At 37.6% G+C, this 22,121-nt stretch overlaps 1 protein-coding gene across 2 annotated transcripts; it reads left to right on the top strand.

Moving 5' to 3' along the window:
• Window positions 1-15,748: 15,748 nt before the first annotated feature.
• Window positions 15,749-21,903, top strand: LOC123549780 (glutathione S-transferase omega-1-like). 2 transcript variants are annotated; one of them, XM_045338162.2, is made up of 6 exons: window positions 15,749-15,903; window positions 18,175-18,344; window positions 19,463-19,568; window positions 20,234-20,453; window positions 20,757-20,886; window positions 21,268-21,903. In XM_045338162.2, the coding sequence occupies exons 1-6, from the start codon at window positions 15,887-15,889 to the stop codon at window positions 21,525-21,527; spliced, it is 903 nt and encodes a 300-aa protein (XP_045194097.2). In that variant the 5' UTR covers window positions 15,749-15,886; the 3' UTR covers window positions 21,528-21,903. The 2 variants fall into 2 exon arrangements, with proteins under 2 accessions (XP_045194097.2, XP_045194098.2); XM_045338163.2 differs by lacking the exon at window positions 18,175-18,344 and having other exon boundaries at window positions 15,783-15,903.
• Window positions 21,904-22,121: the final 218 nt, after the last annotated feature.

Raw genomic sequence — 22,121 nt, forward strand, 5'->3', positions numbered from 1 at the left:
GGCAATAACTCTGAAAGAAATCCGTACAAAATTGTGCGCGCACAACCACATTATAGTGCTCTAAATTCTGTTAAAGTTTCATAGTTCAAGGTCAAATATATCAAAAGTTATGATGCAGAAATTGCCATATCTATAGATCTATAGTACCCTATATTACAGTTAACACTAGAAACTTCTAAGGGTTATAACTCTGGTGTTACTTGGGCAATCTGTCTGAAACTTGATGGTCACCATAACCTCATAGTGGTGAACATGTTTATGAAGTTTGTCTGAAAAAAATGTAAAATAATGATTTTTTTTTTTTTTGGGGGGGGGGGGGGGGGGGGGGGGGGGGGGGGTGTGATCAAGGTAAGAGGGTGACGAGGTGTGGGTGCGTAACTTCACATGTTTATAATAAATGTTCACAGAAAAGAATGAAAGAGATTTAATGAAATTCTGCCAAATGGTAAGTTTGTTATGTACAAATAGTGGTTTTTTTTAACAATTAAAGGAAATAATAAAATTACAAATAAACCCAAAAAAAAAATTGTGTTCAAAACCAAAATTTAGGTTCTAAATTTTTTTAATTTATAGTTCTGGGTGAAAATACAATTAGGAGAAAAAAATTGCCATTTTTATATACCCTATATGTTAACACTAGAAATTTCAAAAGGGGCCATAACCTGGTATTTGGGGCAATCTGACGAAACTTGAGGGGCGCAAGAACCAAGGGTGAACTTATAAAAGATTAAAAAATTTTCCCAACCATTTCCTAATTGGCCCGGAGGGACGGACGGAAAACCAAAACTAATCCCTCAGATTTTCCCGGGGGTAATAAAAAAAATTCCCAAATTTTAAAAATTTAAACCTTAAAAATCTGAACCAGGATAAAATTAAATCGCCAGTGCGCCCAATTGAACGGTAAAGTAAATTTTTCCAAGATAGTCACCCAGCCACGAAGGCTTTGGATTTCCTAATGTCAATTTCGGGGTTTTTCCGAGAGCTTATTAAATGCACACGTACTTAAATCGACCAAATTAAAATACGTATATTTTACACCTACCATACGGGATCTTTACCCGCAAAATGCTGCACCCATAAAATACAGCACTAAAAAAAAAGGGTTTATTAAAGGGGTTTTAAAGCCCTTTTAGAACGGAGGGGTCCCCCAGTGAAAAAAGAAATTTTATCGGATAAGAAAAGCCCTAAAGGCCAGTGAGGACTCTTAATAAAAAAGGGGCTGTTAACAGACTGTGGCTGCTTAGAACACAGACTGCAATATTTTTTGTACAAGTAATAATTAATGGCAGTATTATCAATTTGTTGATGTTAGCCATAAAGGGGTAGAAGTAGAAAATTTCGTGACATGTTCGAGTCTTGAAATCGAAAACGTAACAAAATAAAAATTCGATGTCCAAAGCATGAGCCTCTATCAAAAGGGGCCCAAAACAACCCAAATCCTCTGTCTGAAAAAATATTCAAACTTTTTAAAAACCTTTGCCTGGTGGCGGCAAGTGACTCGGCCTCTGTGCCCTCAGCCAAAGATCACCCCTGCACATCCATGCAGACTGATCAGTCTGCACTGTTCGTATTCAGTCGTAAATTCAGGGAGCCCCCCTTCAAAACGAAGGTACACCCAAATTGAATGATAGATCAGCCTTTGTAAAATTTTAAAGGGGGTAAAGTTAAAGTGTGCTTTTGGAGGCTGTGCCCGTTTAGAACAGTCATCACGGTTGTTACAACTTCTTTTTCATTTTTGATTGGGGTTCTTTTTTTCTTTTTTTTAAGAAATTGATATATTTTGGCGGGAAGCAAATTACAAGCCCGATTTTTAAGTATTAGAGCAAAACCATTTTAGAAATTTTTTTTTCCCCCATAAAAAACGGGGCCCCTAACTTTAGGCGGGGCCCCTAGAACTTGCCGAAAGGACCCCAGATGGCTAAGAGGTCTAGTTTTAAATTTATATCCTTTGAACTTTTCCTCAAAAATCCCCTTTTTTTTAATCAAATTACATTTTTAAATTTTTTTTTTTCAGAATATTTAAATGGAAAAGGAGCAGTATAGAATACCCTCTAACAGAATATTGTGAGCTTTCAGGTAACTCTCGCGTAAAACAGCTGTCCCCCCAAACCCCACCTTAAACCTCATCCCATTATGTCAATCAGATTTTTTGCCAACTGATTTGTTTCTAAAAAACCTGAAATAAATCAAAGTTTAATTTTCAATTTTTTCACACCAGACATAGTCACTTTCCACCAAAAAAATAGTCACTCAACAAACAGGTCTAAATTTTCACTCATTGGAATAGTCTCTGACAACATTTTGGGGATAAACCTTAGGACAATCAACTGCAGACTGTTTAGGGTCTTCAATCCAATTTTACACTAAATGTGACCATTTTTCTTTTCAGGCTCGACAAATTTTTGAAAGCAATCTCCTGCAGGACAATCCTAGAATTTTTACTCCTCCTTTACAATTTTTACCGCCTGCAATCCATCAGAAAATATTTTTTTTCAACAGATCTATTTTTAAAGTCCGTTTGAAATTTAAAACTGAACTTTTGACTGTGACATTTCTACTCACGGGCTAATGTGGTATTATAAACCCCAGTTGGGGGTTTTAAAGTTCAAAAAACAAATTTAATTTTGTTTTAGATCTTTTTGATCCCATTTTCCGGCTCCATTTTAAATTTTTATTGTATTTGTTTTCAAAAAAGCACTCACGCAGGGCAATACTAACAAATTTCCTTTCCAACCAATTCTTTTCATATTTACGAAATGATAATTTGCGAGCCCTGCTTTTGATGGCATGGTTACGCGTCAGTGCCAATGCGCCCCAAAACCCTTTTACAAATCTGGCGTAATTGGGTCAAATTGGCAAAAGCGGCAAATAAGCAAAAATCAGGGCCAAGACATTTTTTTTCAAAGAATCGAGGGTATCCTACATCATTGCTGTAAATCGCCACTTTTTCCTAAACTTTCAAGGGTAAAACAATAAAGGTAAAATTTTCGATAAATCCATGGTTTTAAACCCTTACTCACCTGTCAAACTCAAACAATCATAGCGTTAATATTCACACTGTAGTTATCAATATTGAAAGCTGCTGCCATTTAAAAAACAAAATTCTATCAGTGTGTAAAAAGCCAATAATTTTATCAAGTGCAGACTTAAACCTCCTTCAACATGATCTTATGCATCAATCGTATGTTATTTCTTGATTTTATTAAAAATTACATAAAAATTTACTTCAAATACGACCAATTTCTATAAATCGATTAATGAATTGCCCGGGAACCGATTCCGCCGACGACTGAACTGCCGTAAAAAATATTGTAAAAAGATCTACAAGTTTGGTATTGTTTTCGAAAAGATTAATAAATAAATCAATTAAATGTATAAATCTGAACAAGTTGATGCAAGAATTGGGCATTATTAAAGCAAGAGAATTGAAACATGCATGAAAACTTCCACAGCGTCCGATCATGCACCTGATAAATTTATGAGTTTCGGACACGTAAATTTCGGATAAAAATTTAAAGGCGACTTTTTTCATAGCACAGTTTTTACTTTATTTAGAAATGGTTTAAAAAACTTGTAAAACACTCATTTTACTAAAATGTTCCTTAAACTGTGCTTTTTATTCTATAAATAAATTTGTTTTGTAGTTTTGAAAATAGAACTGAAATAAACGAACTTGAAGTTTAGTATTTGTTTTTGTTCTTGTAGTTTATAATGCAGGTAAAATGAACTTTCATTTCCCATCTTCCTTTAGCACCAATGTTGGCTCCAGTGGCTCCAACTTTTGCCAAATGGCGAAAATGTTGGCAACAGCCATCCCTGTGAGTAAAACTTTTTTCCAATAATATTCCAATTTCACAATGGCGACCAGTCATTTGAGAAAACACCATCATGTCATCTTGTTTCTAGAAACAGAGTTTCAGTATTACAAAATTAAGACATGTTTCGGCCAAATCATAACAAGGCACTACTCATTATAATCCTGACTGACTGCACCACCGGTACAAGCCACAGTTGACAAAAATTGCATGTTCTGTTGAGGAAAAAAATTTGCATGTAGTCCAAGTAAACAATACAATTAAATACCTTGGCACAAATATTACATGTGTAGATGCCATTGACTGGACCAGATGTAACCTCCTGCATGGGTTTATGTTGCTCCTGCTCAATCTTCCTTGTCTTTGCAATAGTTTTACGAACTATTTCTTTCACAGTGGGAAGATCTTCCAGTCCAAACACAGTCTCTGTCTGTGTCTCGTTGTCACGTAATCTGGCTTCAGTTTCAGTTGGAAGACCTTGTTCTACATATATACCAGTTTCAGTCCCATCTGGTGCTGTCATACCTGCAGGAACAATTTGAATTACATTTACTTTTTTTCTAAGCCTACAACATAATACAACAAACAATACAAGAGATCACAGAGTGATCTTGGCGCCCACCAATGTGCCATTTTTGAGTGTTCCAAATTTCAAGACTTACTGACTAGCTCAAGGTCAAATTTCATTTCCATACACAACACTGTGCATGTGGTCCAAATTCGAAAGCTTTAGCTTGAGAAATGTGAAAGTAGGTCACTAGGTCAATGTCAAGGTCAAACTTTGTTTCGGTATACAATCCTATGCATGTGGTCTAAATTTGAAGCCTGTAGCTACAGAAATGTGAAAGTAGGTCACTAGGTCAATCTTAAGGTCAAAGTTCATTTCGGTACACAAAACTATGCAAGTGGTCCAAATCTGAAGGCTGTAGCTTGAGAAATGTAAAAGTAGGTCACTAGGTCAAAATCAAGATCAAAATTCAAATTCTATTTCGGAATCCAAAACTATACATGTGGTCTAAATTTGAAGCCTGTACCTTCAAAAATGTGAAAATAGGTCACTAGGTCAATGTAAAGGTCAAAGTTCATTTCGGTACACAAAACTATGCATGTGGTCCAAATTTGAAGGCTACAGCTTGAGAAATGTAAAAGTAGGTCACAAGGTCAAAATCAAGGTCAAATTTTATTTCAAAATACAAAACTATGCATGTGGTCCAAATTTGAAGCCTGTACCTTAAAAATGTGAAAGTAGGTCACTAGGTCAATGTAAAGGTCAAAGTTCATTTCGGTACACAAAACTATGCATGAGGTCCAAATTTGAAGGCTGTAGCTTGAGAAATGTAAAAGTAGGTCACTAGGTCAAAATCAAGGTCAAATTTTATTTTGGAATACAAAACTATGCATGTGGTCAAAATTTGAAGCCTGTACCTTCAAAAATGTGAAAGTAGGTCACTAGGTCAATGTGAAGGTCAAAGTTTTTTTCGGTACATAAAACTATGCATGTGGTCCAAATTTGAAGGCTGTAGCTTGAGAAATGTGAAAGTAGGTCATTAGGTCAAAATCAATGTCAAATTTCATTTTGAAACACGGAACTATGCATATGGTCCAAATTTGACGCCTGTACCTTCAAAAATGTGAAAGTAGGTCACTAGGTCAAAATCAAGGTCAAAGTTTTTTCCAGTGCACAAATCTATGCATGTGGTCCAAATTTGAAGGCTGTAGCTACAGAAATGTGAAAGTAGGTCACTAGGTCAAAATCAAGGTCAACTCATGTCAAGGTTCATCTTGCCACTCAAAAATATACATGTGGTCCAAATTTGAAGGCTGTAGCTACAGAAATGTGAAAGTAGGTCACGAGGTCAAAATCAAGGTCAACTCATGTCAAGGTTCATCTTGCCACTCAAAAATATACATGTGGTTCAAATTTGAATGTTGTACTTATTGACAAGAACATTTTAAAAGCTTTTCCCTATATAAGTCTACATGAACCATGTGACCACTGGGGCGGGGCAATTTTTGATCCTAGGGGGATAATTTGAACAAACTTGGTAGAGAACCACTAGATGATGCTACATTACAAGTATCAAAGCCCTAGGCTTTGTGGTTTAAACAAGAAGATTTTCAAAGTTTTTCCCTATATAAGTCTATGTTAAACCATATGACCCCCAGGGCGGGGCCATATTTGACCCTAGGGGTATAATTTGAACAATCTTAGTTGAAGACCACTAGATGATGTCACATACAAAATATCAAAGCCCTAGGCCCTATGGTTTTGGACAAGAGGTTATTCAAAGTTTTTCCCTATATAAGTCTATATAAACCATGTGACCCCCAGGGCGGGGCCATATTTGACCCTAGAGAAATAATTTGAATCATCTTTGTAGAGGACCACTAGATGATGCTTCAAACCAAATATCAAAGCCCTAGGCCCTGTGGTTTTGGACAAGAAGGTTTTCACAGCTTTTCCCTATATAAATCTATGTAAAATATAGAAATAAACAAAGGGCCATAACTCACTTATAAATTGTTGAACCAGTCTGATTTTCAGGGGGACACAACTAGGGTACCAATACATCATTCTGACAAAGTTTGGTCAAAATCCCCCCAGTAGTTTCTGAGGAGATGCGATAACGAGAAATTGTTAACGGACGGACGGAATGACGGACGGACGGACCACGGACGCAGAGTGATTTTAATAGCCCACCATCTGATGATGGTGGGCTAAAAATATGTTTCTAGGACCTAAATACTATGCATACATATATAGGCCATCACTAAATATGCTTCACACCCAAAGTAAAAGTCTTGTTTGAAAAGATTATAGTGGTGATAAATAATAGTAACTGTCCAGGTTTTTAAGCTAAACCAGGGAAACAATTTTACATCTATTTAGTAGAGTTATGGACCTCATGTTTTACAATTTATTTCTCTATCATCTACCAATCGTCTTAAATCATAAAAAAATAATTTAACAAGAGTGCAAGAATGTCACAATATACGCCCGTCACAGCAAATTTCTTTACTCTAGCACCTGTATTTGCAAATGGAATTTTAACTTTGTGGTTGTTTAGTAATAACTAAGTGTTTTGTTTTTCTAAGTCCACAAAAAAACTCCTTACCAGGTAGAGATACCTTAAAATACACCTAAAATTGGAAAGTAACATCTATGTTGTACCACAGAAAAGTGGTCTTGGTTTTTCCCTATGGTCAATTATAAAAAAGTTACAATATAAGTTATTTATAGTAACAACTAAGGGAAGTTAATCTTAAAAAAAAAAAAAAAAAAAAAAAAAAAAAATCAAAAAAAAAAATTGTAAGTCCTCACAAAAATCTTTACCAGGTAGAGACTGGTCAAAATACACCTCAAAATTGGATGTAGCATCATATTGTACTACAGAAAAGTGGTCTCGATTTTTCCCTATGACTAGTAATGAAAAAGTTACAATATAAGCTATTTATAGTAACAACAAAGGGAAGTAATTCGAAGAAGGGAACTGCGCATGACACTTCGTCTCAGATTGGTGTATAATTGTGTCAAGTTACATCAAAACCCTAAATGCATAAGAAGAAATGTTTCGGACAAGCATTCTTGAAATTGACCTTTGGGCCCTCTAGTGTGACCTTGACCAAAACCCTAGGCCCGGGCTTGCGCTGCACAGTCTTGGGGGTGAACTTTTGTCCCAAGTTATATAAAAAATCCCTTAGCATGAAAAACATGCCCGGCAAGGTTTCTTTTTGTACCCTTTTGACCTTAAGTGGACCTTCCCTTTAGACCTAGAGACCGGGTTCTTGCGCAACCCCCGCCTCAGGGGGTGAACATTTTGTGCCAAGTTATATCAAAATCCCCTAGCATAAGAAAAAAATGCTCCGAAAAAAGTTTCATTCTTGTATCCTTTGACCTCTAAGGTGACCTTAAATTAGACCTAGGGCCCGGGGTTTTTTGCCCCTGACACCCCTTCTCATGAGATGAAAAATTTGGCCCAAATTTTCATCAAAATCCCTCAATGCATAAGAAGATATTCCGGACAAATCATTCTTGAATTACCTTTGACCTCTAATGTACCTTTGACCTTAGCCTGGGACCGTTCTTGCGCTGACACCCCTCTCATGTGGGAACACTGGAAAATTTTTCTCAAAACCCCTTCATGCATTAAAGATATGCTCCACAAGGGACGGGGGACCCCGAGCCCGCCCCCCCCGGGGTTTCCCTAATACGTAACGTTTTTAAAAGGGTATAAAAATGTAAACGGGTAAAATTTACAAGCAAAACTTACTTTTTTTTAGCTAAAGGCAATAGTTTCCTAAGTCACTACTTCTAACCTGACCACAAATACACCTGAAAGCTGTGATCATCTTCGGTGTCGAACTGTAATCACTGTTATCGCCCCCATTTCCCCTGCACCAAGATTCTCAATCCCCGTTTTGACACGTAACACACCACTCTCACTCTCCTGAATTTTAAAAAAAAAATTACTTTGAAATTTTTTTTAAATGTTCACTTTGAAAAAAGGGTTGGGCTAAAAAATTTGATAAAACTTTCTTCCTTATTTTCCAAAATTTAAAACATTTTTAACGAACTTTTAAATTCTATAAAAAAAATACTTAATGGGAAATTGTTTTAAGGGGTTTAAGTAAGGCCCCCCCCCGTTTACACATTTAACCCTTTGCCGCCCCCAAGTAATTTACCTTGGCCCCGGGGGTCAAATCAGCCGAACCAGTGAAAAAAACGATGGGCTCACTGTCGCTTTCATAAAATTTTTTATGAACCCCCCTTCGAAAAAAATGGTATTCCCAAATTTAAAGAGTGACAAATTCATTATGGAAAATTTGCAGGGAAGGGTTAAATTTATCATCGATTTTTGGTTGACACGGGGGGCCCTGTCTATGCATTTGACGGAAAAATTTACAAATTTCTATGCGTTTAAATGAAACAACCCCAATGAAGTCTTAAGTCTCCTCATAAAAATGAAAATAAGTGAATGGTATTTCAGCAAGAAATATATATTTAATTTGTTGGTTTAACGCGCACCGCAAAAGTATAGCAATGGCCTTTTCCGCTTTGTAGGGGGAGGGAAAACCCCAAGGGGCCCCCCCGGCATTATTTTCATCAGCGGGCACCCGGGGAAACCCCGACCTTTCCCAAAACCAGCTGGATGACTTCCTCACATGAAAATTCATGCCCCCAGTGAGACTCAACCCACATCATGGGGACAGGATTTGAAGTCCACAACCACTCAGAACGGGGGCCCCCCCCATCAATACAAAGTCCCCATGGGAAAGGGACCTAATTTTTTCTACTGCAGTAAACTGATAACAAAGAACGATCAATGATTATAAACAAATTGTACAATATACAAAATGTTTCACAAACACTTGGGTTAAAATTTTTAGATTTAAAAACCTACAGTTGTTTTCATATGGCATTTTTTGGCCAATTATAAAAAAAGTTATCATATAAGTTATTTATAGTAACAACAAAGGAAAACTAGAAATTGCTTTTGTAAAAAAGCGCATGTCTTCCCCAATGCAAAGTCCTATAGGCAAGAAGTCAATAGGGGTCAAGAGCGAAAGTCAAAGAGACACTGATGGTTGGCTGCAATAGGGATCATCTACTTGGCATGTCCAGTCATCCCGCTAAATTTCAACACTCTTGGCCTAGTGGTTCTCAAGTCACTGTTCAGGCCCCTGTGACCTTGACCTTTGATCAAGTGACCTCAAAATAAATAGGGGTCAGACAGGGTTTTCCCTCGGTTTTTTTATTTGGGAGTCCATGGACTCCCATGGCTGCTAATTTAAGGGTCCCTAATAATTTTTGGGGGTCAGCAAATTACTGATCTTGAAAATGGACATTATTACTATAAAAATTCACCCTAAAACCGAATGAACTTGTATCTTTTTAATTTAGATAACAGATGATTCAATATTTCAGAATGGTATCTTTCAAAGTGACATGAGCTTCTCAATTCAGACCGATAACAAAAGGCGTGATACCCTCTGTTACGATCAAACAGCCGGTAATTACCGGCAATTAACGTGTCACCTCGTGCGAATTATGTTGTTCACAGTTTGATCTCGGTTAAAGATAATACTCGATCCTTAATTAGTATCATAATTTTTGTGATTTAATTATATTTCTTTTATCAAAATACTTCTAAATTTATATGAAATTAATTTTGTTTGAAAGAAAAATAAACCATTCGATCTTTTACGGAACGTAACGGCAATCTTCGATTTTAGCGGTGACAATTAGCGCGGAGAGTAGTTTCCCTTAACTAAAATGGCGAACATTGGTAACAAAACTTGGTTTGAAGTTGGAAAATCGTCTATACCTGTGTATAAATGTGCACCCACGATTCGGGGATGGTCCCTGAGGTAAAACAAGAGCACCGCCTTGCGGGTGCTGACGCTCATCTGATTTTTTTTGTGTAATAGAAATATTGTCCTACCCATGATCTAAGTCTAAAAAGGGCCATCATTCTTGCAAAAAGCAGGATAGAGTTATGTTTCTTGATGTACAGTGTCCACTTATGATGGTGAAAAACTGTTGCAAGTTTTAAAGCAATAGCTTTGATAGTTTATGAGAAAAGTTGACTTAAACATAATACTCAACCAAGAAAATGATTTTCTAAGTCCAAAAGGGGCAATAATTATTGCAAAAATCAGGATGGAGTTACGCTGCTTGCTGTACAGGGTCAGCTTATGATGGTGAACAAGTGTTGCAAGTTTCAAAGCAATAGCTTTGATAGTTTATGAAAAAAAGTTGACCTAAACATAAAACTTAACCAAGAAATCTGATATTTTCTAAGTCCAAAAGGGGCCATAAATCTTGCAAAAAGCAGGATGGAGTTATGTTTCTTGCTGTACAGGGTAAAACTTATGATGGTTTGAACAAGTGTTGCAAGTTTTTAAAAAGCAATACCTTGATAGTTAGGATAAAAGCTGACCTAACATAAAACTTAACCAAGAAAACTGATTTTCTAAGTCCAAAAGGGGCAATAAATCTTGAAAAAAGCAAGATGGAGTTATGTTTCTTGCTGTACAGGGTCAGCTATGATGGTGAACAAGTATTCCAAGTTTCAAAGCAATAGCTTTGACATTTTGGGGAGAAAAGTTGACCTAAACATAAAACTTAACCAAGAAATCTGATATTTTCTAAGTACAAAAGGGGCCATAAATCTTGCAAAAAGCAAGATGGAGTTATGTTTCTTGCTATACAGGGTCAGCTTATGATGGTGAACAAGTATTCCAAGTTTCAAAGCAATAGCTTTGATAGTTTAGGAGAAAAGCTGACCTAAACAAAAAACTTAACCAGGCAACGCCGACGCAGACGCCGACGACGCCGACAACCGCTCAAGTGATGACAATAACTCATCATTTTTTTTCAAAAAATCAGATGAGCTAAAAAACTGCACATTATACATGGGTATCTCACAAAGGAGGCTTCAGTGCAAAGGAGTTTTGTGACCGATTTTGCGGGTCCAGTGGACGAAGAGGCACTGAAATATGCGAGTTCAAAGCAGTAAAATCGCGTCAGGGACGTAGAAAACCTGCGTCCGGGAAAACCCTGGGGTCATCTACTCTGCATGTCCAATCATCATATTAAGTTTCAACATTCTAGGTCAAGTGGTTCTCAAGTTATTTCCACAAAATGATTTTACATGACCAGGCCCCTGTGACCTTGACCTTTAATAGACTGACCCCAAAATCAATAGGGGTCATCTCCTCTGCATGTTCAATCATCCTATGAAGTTTCAACATTCTGGGTCAAGTGGTTCTCAAGTTATTGATCGGAACTGGTTATCAATGTTCAGGCCCCTATGACCTTGACCTTTAACGGAGTGACCTCAAAAACAATATTGGTCATTTACTCTGCATGAACAATCATCCTATGAAGTTTCAACATTCTGGGTCGAGAGGTTCTCAAGTTATTGATTGGAAATGGTTTTCCATGTTCAGGCCCCTGTGACCTTGACCTTTAACAGAGTGACCCCAAAATCATTAGGGGTCATCTATTCTGCATGACCAATCATCCTATGAAGTTTCATCATGTTTGATCAAGTGGTTCTCAAGTTACTGACTGGAAATGGTTTTCAATGTTCAGGCCCCTGTGACCTTGACCTTTAACAGAGTGACCCCAAAATTGATAGGGGTCATCTACTCTGCATGACCAATCATCCTATTAAGATTCAACATTCTGGGTCAAGTGGTTCTCAAGTTACTGACCAGAAATGGTTTTCCATGTTTAGGCCCCTTTGACCTTGACCTTTAACGGAGTGACCCCAAAATCGATAGGGGTCATCTACTGTGCATGTACAATCATCCTATGAAGTTCCAACATTCTGGGTTAAGTGGTACTCAAGTTACTGACTGGAAATGGTTTTCAATGTTCAGGCCCCTGTGACCTTGACCTTTAACGGAGTGACCCCATAATCAATAGGGGTCATCTACTTTGCATGTACAATCATCCTATGAAGTTTCAACATTCTGGGTCAAGTGGTTCTCTAGTTATTGATCGGAAATGGTTTTCAATGTACAGGCCCCTGTGACCTTGACCTTTGACAGAGTGACCCCAAAATCGATAGGGGTCATCTACTCTTCATTACCAATCATCCTATGAAGTTTCAACATTCTGGGTCAAGTGGTTCTCTAATTGTTGATCGGAAATGGTTTTCAATGTTCAGGCCCCTGTGACCTTGACCTTTGACGGAGTGACCCCAAAATCGATAGGGTCATCTACTCTTCATGACCAATCATCCTATGAAGTTTCAACATTCTGGGTCAAGTGGTTCTCTAGTTATTGATCGGAAATGGTTTTCAATGTTCAGGCCCCTGTGACCTTGACCTTTGACGGAGTGAGCCCAAAATCAATAGGAGTCATCTACTCTTCATGACCAATCATCCTATGAAGTTTCAACATTCTGGGTCAAGTGGTTCTCTAGTTATTGATCGGAAATGGTTTTCAATGTTCAGGGCACTTGTTTGGCCATTTTTGGGGCCGAATATGGGCCCCATTCCCCTGATAATAGGTTATTTGACACAACTAGATATGAACTCTCAAGTTATAATGAGTTATATTATAGTGCCTCTAAGGAAGGTAACTGCTGCAATATAGTTACATTTGGTTAGAAATGATTGAAAACAGTATTAATAAGTGTTAAAAGTAGTAACATATATATGGCTAAAAACTTCCCCTTTTTGTCTTAAAACGACGAAAAATTCCCCTTCCTGAAGGTATGGGTACCTGTCGCCAAAAGTTGTCTAGTGCCCTGATGTTCAGGCCCCTGTGACCTTGACCTAGTGCCTCTAAGGAAGGTAACTGCTGCAATATAGTTACATTTGGTTAGAAATGATTGAAAACAGTATTAGTAAGTGTTAAAAGTAGTAACATATATATGGCTAAAAACTTCCCCTTTTTGTCTTAAAACGACGAAAAATTCCCCTTCCTGAAGGTATGGGTACCTGTCGCCAAAAGTTGTCTAGTGCCCTGATGTTCAGGCCCCTGTGACCTTGACCTTTGACTGAATGACCCCAAATTCAATAGGGGTCATCTACTCTTCATGACCTAGTTAATATTGATCGGAAATGGTTTTCAATGTTCAGGCCCCTGTGACCTTGACCTTTGACGGAGTGACCCCGAAAACAATAGGGGTCGTCTAGTCCAGCAGCCCTACAACCCTATGAAGTTTGAAGGTTCTAGGTCAATGTAAATTTTCAAGAAACTCGTTACTAGGTAGAAATTGGTCAAAATACATGTAACAAGAGCTGTCTGTAAGACAGCCATTACAGACAGCCAATGCTTCACTATTAGAATTATTGTTCCAGAAGCAGGAAAATATTACCCTAAATGTTAAAATATATAGAGAGTTTCAATCCAGTATCTGCATTAGTTTTGGGTTTTAAGGTCAAAAGGGGACATAATTTGATTAAAATGCATGTCATAGTTATGGGACTTGATGCAATCAACTAGTTTTATAACCCCGAAGGCACATCCGATGTTTTAATTTAATATCTGCATTTGTTTTGCAGATAGTAACTTGCACGTAAAACTTTAACCAGAATGTTTCAAGTCCAAAATTGGGCATAATTTGCCCAAAATACATGTCAGAGTTATAGGACTTGACCCAGTGAGGTTGGTAATTGATCTAGAAAAAAAAAGAAGTTAAGTTTCAAACCTATATGCCTTTAAGTAATAGCTGTATGTACTTGCACGCAAAACTTTAACCAGGATTTTTAAAGTCAAAAAGGGGGCATAATTTGGCCAAAATGCATGTCAGAGTTATGGCTCTTGATGCTGACACCTAGTTTTATGACCCCGAAGACACGTGAAGTTTCAATTCAAAAGGGACCATAATTCTTGCAAAAAAGCAATGAGTTACGGTACTTGCTGTGGAGTCAGCTTTTAATGGCCAATAACTGCTCCAAGTTTTAAAGCAATAGCTTTGACCGCTAAGGAGAAAAGTTGACCTAAATGCAAAACTTAACCAAGAAATCTGATATTTTCTAAGTCCAAAAGGGGCCATAATTTTTGCAACAAGAGGGCCCTGAAGGCCCTGTATCGCTCACCTGACCTAATTCTAACCCCTGATAACTAGCTTTTCCTTTGATTTCACCTAGTGACCTAGTTTTTGACCCCACATGACCTAGATTCGACCTTGACCTTGAGATAAAAAAATTAACATTCTGACCAAGTTTCATGAAGATACAGTCATAAATGTGGCTTCTAGATTGTTAACAAGCTTCACCTTTGATCTGACCTGGCGACCTAGTTTTTCACCTCACCTGACCCAGATTGGAACATTCTGACCAAGTTTCATTTGGATATGGTCATAAATGTGGTCTCTAGAGTGTTAACTAGCTTTTCCTTTGATCTGACCTGGTGACCTAGTTTTTTATCCCACATGACCCAGATTCCAAATTGAACTAAAGATGATCATCAAGATTAACATTCTGACCAAGTTTCATAAAGATACAATCATAAATGTGTCCTCCAAAGTGTTAACAAGCTTTTCCTTTGATTTGACCTGGCAACCTAGTTTTTGACCCCACATGACCCAGATTCGCACTTGACATAGAGGTCATAAAGACAAACATTCTGATCAGTTCTCACGAGTTTCTAACTTAAAATTAGGTCTCTAGAGTGTCAACAACAAGCTTTTCCTTTGACTTGACCAGGTGACTTAGTTTTTGACCCAGATTCGAACTTGGCCTAGGAATCATCAAGATAAACATTCTGACCAAGTTTCACGAAGATAGGGTAATAAATGTGGCCTCTAGAGTGTTAACAAGCTTTTCCTTTGATTTGACCTGGTGACCTAATTTTTGACCCCAGATGACCCAATATGTTAACAGTCAAATTGTTGACGATGCACGGAGGACACCGACAGGGCGATCACAAAAGCTCACCTTGAGCACTTCGTACTGTGGTGAGCTAAAAAGCAGAAAATTATGAAAAAGTTGAAAAATCTCTAGCAGTTTCAGCATTGTTTCTCGAATTTGCGATCGGAATTATAAAAAGATTGTACTAGTTTCCTGTCACAATGTATTTAAAACAATGAAATTTATGTGAATGAGAAAAATACGGGAGCAAACATTTGAAAACATCTCACGGTTGCCCAGTTTTGTATGCCATAAATACCGTTCTCAGTATTCATATTGATTATCGGACCTTTAGCAGGCTAGGTACATCTCCCGATTGGGGAAAAATATTTTGAACTTCTCTATTGTTCTTGTTTTACTCCGATTGGGGTAATTTACCACTATCGGGAGATATGTCCAGCCTGTTTTGCCAGTCCTGTAGGCGTTACCGACCCCTAGCCACTGCCTAAAACTTTTTTTATAAAATTTCACGTTTGGAGTCACCATGGAAAAAAGTATCTTTATTCTTTGTAAAGAAAACACAAACCAGTATAAATGGTGTGTGGAACATAATGATCTGTTGATGTCTAGTATGGAAAAAAATCATCAAAGTGGAAGAGGCGAATATATATGCTTTTGGGCGACATTGAACAACAAGCTTCTTGGCATTCACGGTCTCTTCGGCGCATGGGCGTCATTTTCACACTGATTTCTGAAAAATGGGGAAGAAAAAACGGTATTTTGATTGATTATTAAATGATTTGCCAACTTACACTTAAAAATTAGGTACATCTATAGATTTTACAGCTTATTTTTGTAAGTGTCCTTGAGTTCCAGCCGACAGGAACAGAATTTTGCAAATGGCTGCCAAGCGCCGAGCAGGGCGGAAGTGAGATTTTCAAGGGAAGCAATCGATTTTCACGCGGGAAAATTCAAAATCCTATACCGTACCCTTTGGGATAATAGTTGTCGTCTCAATCCCTGTCTCAATACATACTGGATTACGATATATTTCTAAAAATATACCCGGTTATAAAACCTGATTATAGTTCGGCTATATATCTAAGTCCGAGCTACTTTTTATGTACTGGAAAAACTTGAATAAACCTCCCTGCTAAACTTCCGGTCCAGACATCTGATAGATCTTTATAGATTTCTATTAGATCTATGTAGATCTATATATCATATCTATGTTTAGGTCTAAGCTCGGTTTCAGTTACCTTTGCTAAAATGTTCGTATATACTCCATGAATGTGCAGTGTGATGCAGGAACGTAGGGACAATTTGAGCATTGGGGCGGTGGTGGGAGCGGGTTTGGTAGGGGATATCCCTCTCTTATCAACAGGGTCCGGGGTGGCCCCGGGAAAATTTTGCATATAGCTGGAGTAAATAGGGCAATCTGGCGACTTCTTGGACTGCTCAGTAGCTGTTGAACATACTCGTTTTTTTTCCGAGTTTTCACTCCTATTTACTGTTTACTGTGTTTAAACACTGTTATGGCGGTACGATGTTAGATACGGACAACGTCTTGCCAGGATAGAACAAAGAGCTATAAAAATAAAGTGGCGCTTTCTCCACGCGCCATTTTGTATACGAAAGCAATTATTCATCAGTAAAATAATTATCACCGTATGACCACGCTTCTTTCGACGGCAGAAAAGACCGTGTACTTCGTGTCTTAAGACCATTTCACATTAAACTAATTTTGTTTTAGAAGATAACATGTATTTTAAATGTAGTTTTAAAGGTACAAATTGTAACTCCATGCTCGCCGATGTTTGTTTTTAGTAAGATAACGCCGAATCACGCTCTGACACGAGCTCACGCGAGATTACAGCCAGTTGCCATTCTGTGTATTTTATACTTCTTTGGATAGAACCAGTAAAGTCTGAGTAGGGGATCGAGCACAAGACACTGACTTAAAGGTGTAATTCAATGCTTATAGCATTTTAGTCATTATAATTTGTTCGGCAGTAAGCAATTTAATACAAATAACTTTAATGTGTCGCCTATAATCCGAGTCTACGGTGCATGAAAATACGGCGACCTTGGTCGTTGCGGATTAACGATTTTGTAAAATATCCTTCCACCAAGGAGAAAGCAAGGGGTCCCGCGATAAAGGACAATATTCCCGTGTACCTATCAGTCGCCGAGCACTTCTTATAACTTTTACAATTGGCAAGGGAAGACCGCTGTATTTATTCTCAAATTTTATATTTCTAGCTTTTCAAAAAATTACGAGTTCGGCATTTCGCCGTTTCTCGAAATATTGGGGCGGCGGACGCCGTCCCTGCCGCCCCAGCTCCTGCGCCCTTGTGATGTTTTAGATTAAATGAATAAAACAAATGAGCTATAGATCTACCGATTTTCTAAATGAATTTACAGTCAGAATCATTTCTCAGATGACATTCATTTGTTTTATTGTATCAAGTTCTGTGAATACTACATATTCTGCTTTTTGTTTGTTTGCATTTCGCCAGCATGTGCATACGGCGGTGTGGTCTGGACTAGAAGATAGTGCGTAAATTGACGTAGACCTTGCCGAAAGGAAGTTAACAGATCGCTAGAACTAACCTTTCAGTAGGCCTAGTGAACGTTATCGAAATTTTCTGTAAAAAATAAAGTAGGCAAGATCTCAGAGGCGATAAGTAAAGAATGAAAAAATGTGACTAGTAGATAAAAAAAAAATCTAATCTAGTAATTTACCAATTGTTTAAGTATTTTCAGCATTTGCCGAACTGCGCATTTTAGCTTAGAAATGCGCGATTGCAGTCACTGAGGCTAGCTAGTATATTTTCCAGGTTGGTACCATGATTCCCATATATAGTATACCCAAGAGAAAGGTAATGATATTTGCTTTCTGGTGGTCTGGTGCCAGTGGGAATGATAGATGAGGACGCGATTTTCCGACATGCTTTAAATTGACCAAGTATTTAACCGATATGGAGGTTTAAGAATTAGAACGTGGTATGCTATTTTAATATAAACATTGGTGTTTATTATCTAGGACGTATGTGATACCTGCCTACTTCCGTATGAGAGGACTTACATGCATGAAAACGTCTGCGTGTTTGTGGACTAACTCCCTAGGTGTAAAGAAGGGTTTGCCAAATTCTGCTTTTGCAAGAACTTGTTCTACAATGAGTTCAACAATCACCGAGTTTTCACTTGGCAAAGGTACTGTATACTTTCTGTTTGTCGCTGAATGCACAGGAGCATGAAATTTAATCATGATACCGTAAACGGCTAATATAAGTGATAAAGAGCCTCATTCTTTATATTCAAGTAGCGTTTGGGGTATTGTGGTCAGATTTTCAGATTCCTATGCTGAGTAACTTAAACAACGTACTCCGTGAAAGTTCGTGCTATCTAAAATTCTAAACAGATAACTTTAGTAAAGACTAAAGAAACCGGAAATTAACCAAAGAATACTTATCGTACTTCTGTTTCAGGACTGTCTTTTTTTTTTATTTTTCAGAACCAACATGCAGTTTTAGCACGCAACATATTGTTAACACAATAGTGCCTAACACAGAAAAAAATACATAAATCTGATTATAGGCCTACCCATTAATATGATAATGGCCTTATTTTTGACCTTATTGTTATCATTAACACATTAAATGTCGGCCTTTGATGACGTTATTTCTTCAGTGTACTGTAACACTGGCACCGGACCATTGTATTTGTTTTACCCTTACCATAGGTGTACTATGAAAACCGTGGTACCTAACGAGAAAATATTCTACTAGTAGCCCATTCGTGCATTTCTCACCTAAAACGCCCAGTTAGGCAAATGGATACATTCCATCGTGCACCTGTCATATTTTTTCACTGTTTCTCATCACAGAGACACTTGCATAATTTCCGATCGTGTGCACATATATATACATATGTATATATAATATTATATATATATATGGGTAGAGTATAGTAAGTACACCTGTATTTTCTTTTCTGGTCTCGTGCAAGTGCACTGCACAATTCGTCATACACTGTAGCGAAAGACAACTTACTATGGAATTTTCAATTTTGCAATGCCTACTTTCCAAGTTGTCTGGCTGTCTTTGCACTTGAACAAACTGTGGAACTCTTTTTTAAAAATGTCCCTAATTAATTGTATCTGTTTAATACCATGCCGAACAGGATTTTTATGAAATAGGTAATTATGAAAACTGTACCAGAAGTTTACAAAAACGAGTTTACCACAATATATATTCTCTTTTGTTTGGTTCAAGGGTTTCCGAAGTTTAAGGAAGCTTGTCATTGATATACTTCTAAACGTTTAATTACAGGTCAAGCATGCCCGCCACTGAAGCCAGGAGTTTTGCGATTGTACAGCATGCGGTTTTGCCCGTACGCACAGCGTACACGGCTTGTGCTTGAACATAGAGAAATCCCGTGAGTCTACAAATTATGTTAAAAAGATAGTTACATGTTGATTAATAATTATTCTAGCATAAAACTGCACTTTTCGGGGGTGTTTTAACAAGAGAGAAAACGTGTGTTAACAGAGAGATTCTCGCGCTTACGTGCTGTTATAACATCTTTTTATATTTGCGCGTTTCGTGGGAAAGCGTAAACGTAGTGCGGCCCCAAAATGGATAATTCAAATGGAAATGACGTCCAGCAAAATTTAGCGTTGAACTATAGCCTGGACAATAGCAGGAACAATGGACCGGAGTCGTGCAATAATTATACCCAATGATTAATCAAAACATTAAAAAAAAAAAAACGGTGTATGCACAAGAGATTTTTATATTAAAGCCCTGCTCCGCGGCTATTCAAATTCTATTGTGTGTATGCAACCCATGATTACAATAGGTAACAGTTAACGGCCACGCGCCACATTTAAGCACGCAAAACCACAGGTATTTTATATAGAATTTTATATCTATTTTGACAGGCGTCACTGTTCATAGTCAGGATTTTCATGCTTTTTCAGTGACAGTTTAAGGTTAAAAGGTAGGACCGGAGCAGGTCTTTAATGTATTCCTTGGCCATGTACCTGTCTGTGCTTCATTACCTTCTGTTTGGGACGAGCATGGTATTTTCTGATTGTTTAGATTTGAAACAGTGAACGTCAACTTGAAGCGTAAACCCGTCTGGCTGTTTGAGATGAACCCGATAGGACTGGTTCCTGTACTGGAATGGGACGGTCACGTGATTCACGAGTCAGCCACGTGCAATGACTATCTTGATGAAGTATATCCAGGAGAAAAATTGAATCCCAGCGATCCTTACCAAAGAGCAAGGGATCGCCAACTTTGGGAGTCAATGAACAAGGTACGAACAATAATATGAATAGAATATATGAGTATTATAGCTCTCAAGAATTGCAATTATTGTTCACATATTATTATTCAGACAGCGATGTCAGTTCTTCCAATGTTATTGATGTAACATTATAATATCACCTTCATTCTTGCCATATTATTTTTTTTATTTTACTTCAAATGATATTTTTAAATTAATTTAAATATTTCTTACGGAATAGGTGGTACTTATTTTACGCTATTTTTAAATTCTCACCACATTTTATTATGGTGTTATCAACCGACTGCTTGTATTTCTACGATTGTTTTGTAGTTAATTAGCTCATTTTACGATGTTGCTGGTACACAAGGTCAAGACAAGAAGGTCTTTGATAGAATGATGAGGGCTTTCACTAGATACGAAAAAGAACTGACTTCCAGAGCAGACGGTCCATTCTTTGGAGGTAAGCCTTTTTTTTTTGCAACTATATACACATCTCACCTTACTATGTCAGATGTGTTAGTGAACACGAAGCAGTGTCGTAGCAGCGAGGCAACAACCTAAATGGGATTTTTAAAAAAAAAATCTTTTCGGAGACGCATCTCCGATCCCAAAAAGTTTTATTCTGGTGTTGTAACGGTTTCTGGTTACAGATGTAGGGAGAGAAATAAGCATGCATATCTATATATAGATATACTATGACTTACGGGTAGATTCTATACCATTTTTAAACTTTATGGAAAGAATAACTTAGAATCTACCATTTTATTAAATAGACTCCGCTGGAACATCGTTATAACATTTTATTTATCAAAGTTTTAAATAATGTATTTCTTATTTTAAGGAAAGAAAATATGTATGGCAGACTTCATGCTGTGGCCGTGGTTTGAGAGACTTCCGGTAGTAAATGCAATTGTTCCAGAGACAACTATAACAGATTCAAACTTCCCGCGTCTTGCGTCATGGATACGTCATATGTATGAGCTTCCGGCTGTGAAGAAGACAATGTTTGATAAAGATTCGCATGCACATTTTTTAAAATCATTAATGGTTGATAAAAATCCAGACTATGATTACGGACTAGTTAAACCAGCTAATCTATGATGTTGTGTTTTCTTTATATATTTATATACTTTACACCAATTCACAAGAGTACTTACATTTTACGGACCAAAGTATATGTAGGCTATGTCGTCAGTGGACTGTATCACTGCAGTGAAGGTCCAGGTATTAGGTCGGACACCTCCGACTTCTTAGAAGCTAATATATCAAGTGGGCTGAGTCTGCCCCGGCCGGGTTGCACGTACAGATATTATTGACGATAACTACATTCAGTTACCAAGGTCTGATGATTGTTTCAGAATTAAAATATTTTGTGACAAAAATGTTTTTGACTTATTTCTTCGTATATTCAAGGGCCGATATGGTCCCAGTACCAACTGTTAACTTACACAATCAAAGTAATACATTTTTAATGAAATGAGATTTTTTATGTCTGTTTGTATTGGTAGGATTCAAAGCACAGGAATACAAATTCAGGTCATGCGATTTCCAGGTTTTTATGATGCACCCGCTCGCTTAGCTCAATAGGGAGAGCGCAGATCAACGGATCGCGGGGTCGTAAATTCGATCCATGGGCGAGGCGTATGTTCTCGTTGACGATTTGGTAAAAAAACATTGTGTCTAAAATCATTCGTT

The sequence above is a fragment of the Mercenaria mercenaria genome, chromosome 6 (assembly GCF_021730395.1).
Source record: "Mercenaria mercenaria strain notata chromosome 6, MADL_Memer_1, whole genome shotgun sequence".
Classification (NCBI taxonomy): domain Eukaryota; kingdom Metazoa; phylum Mollusca; class Bivalvia; order Venerida; family Veneridae; genus Mercenaria; species Mercenaria mercenaria.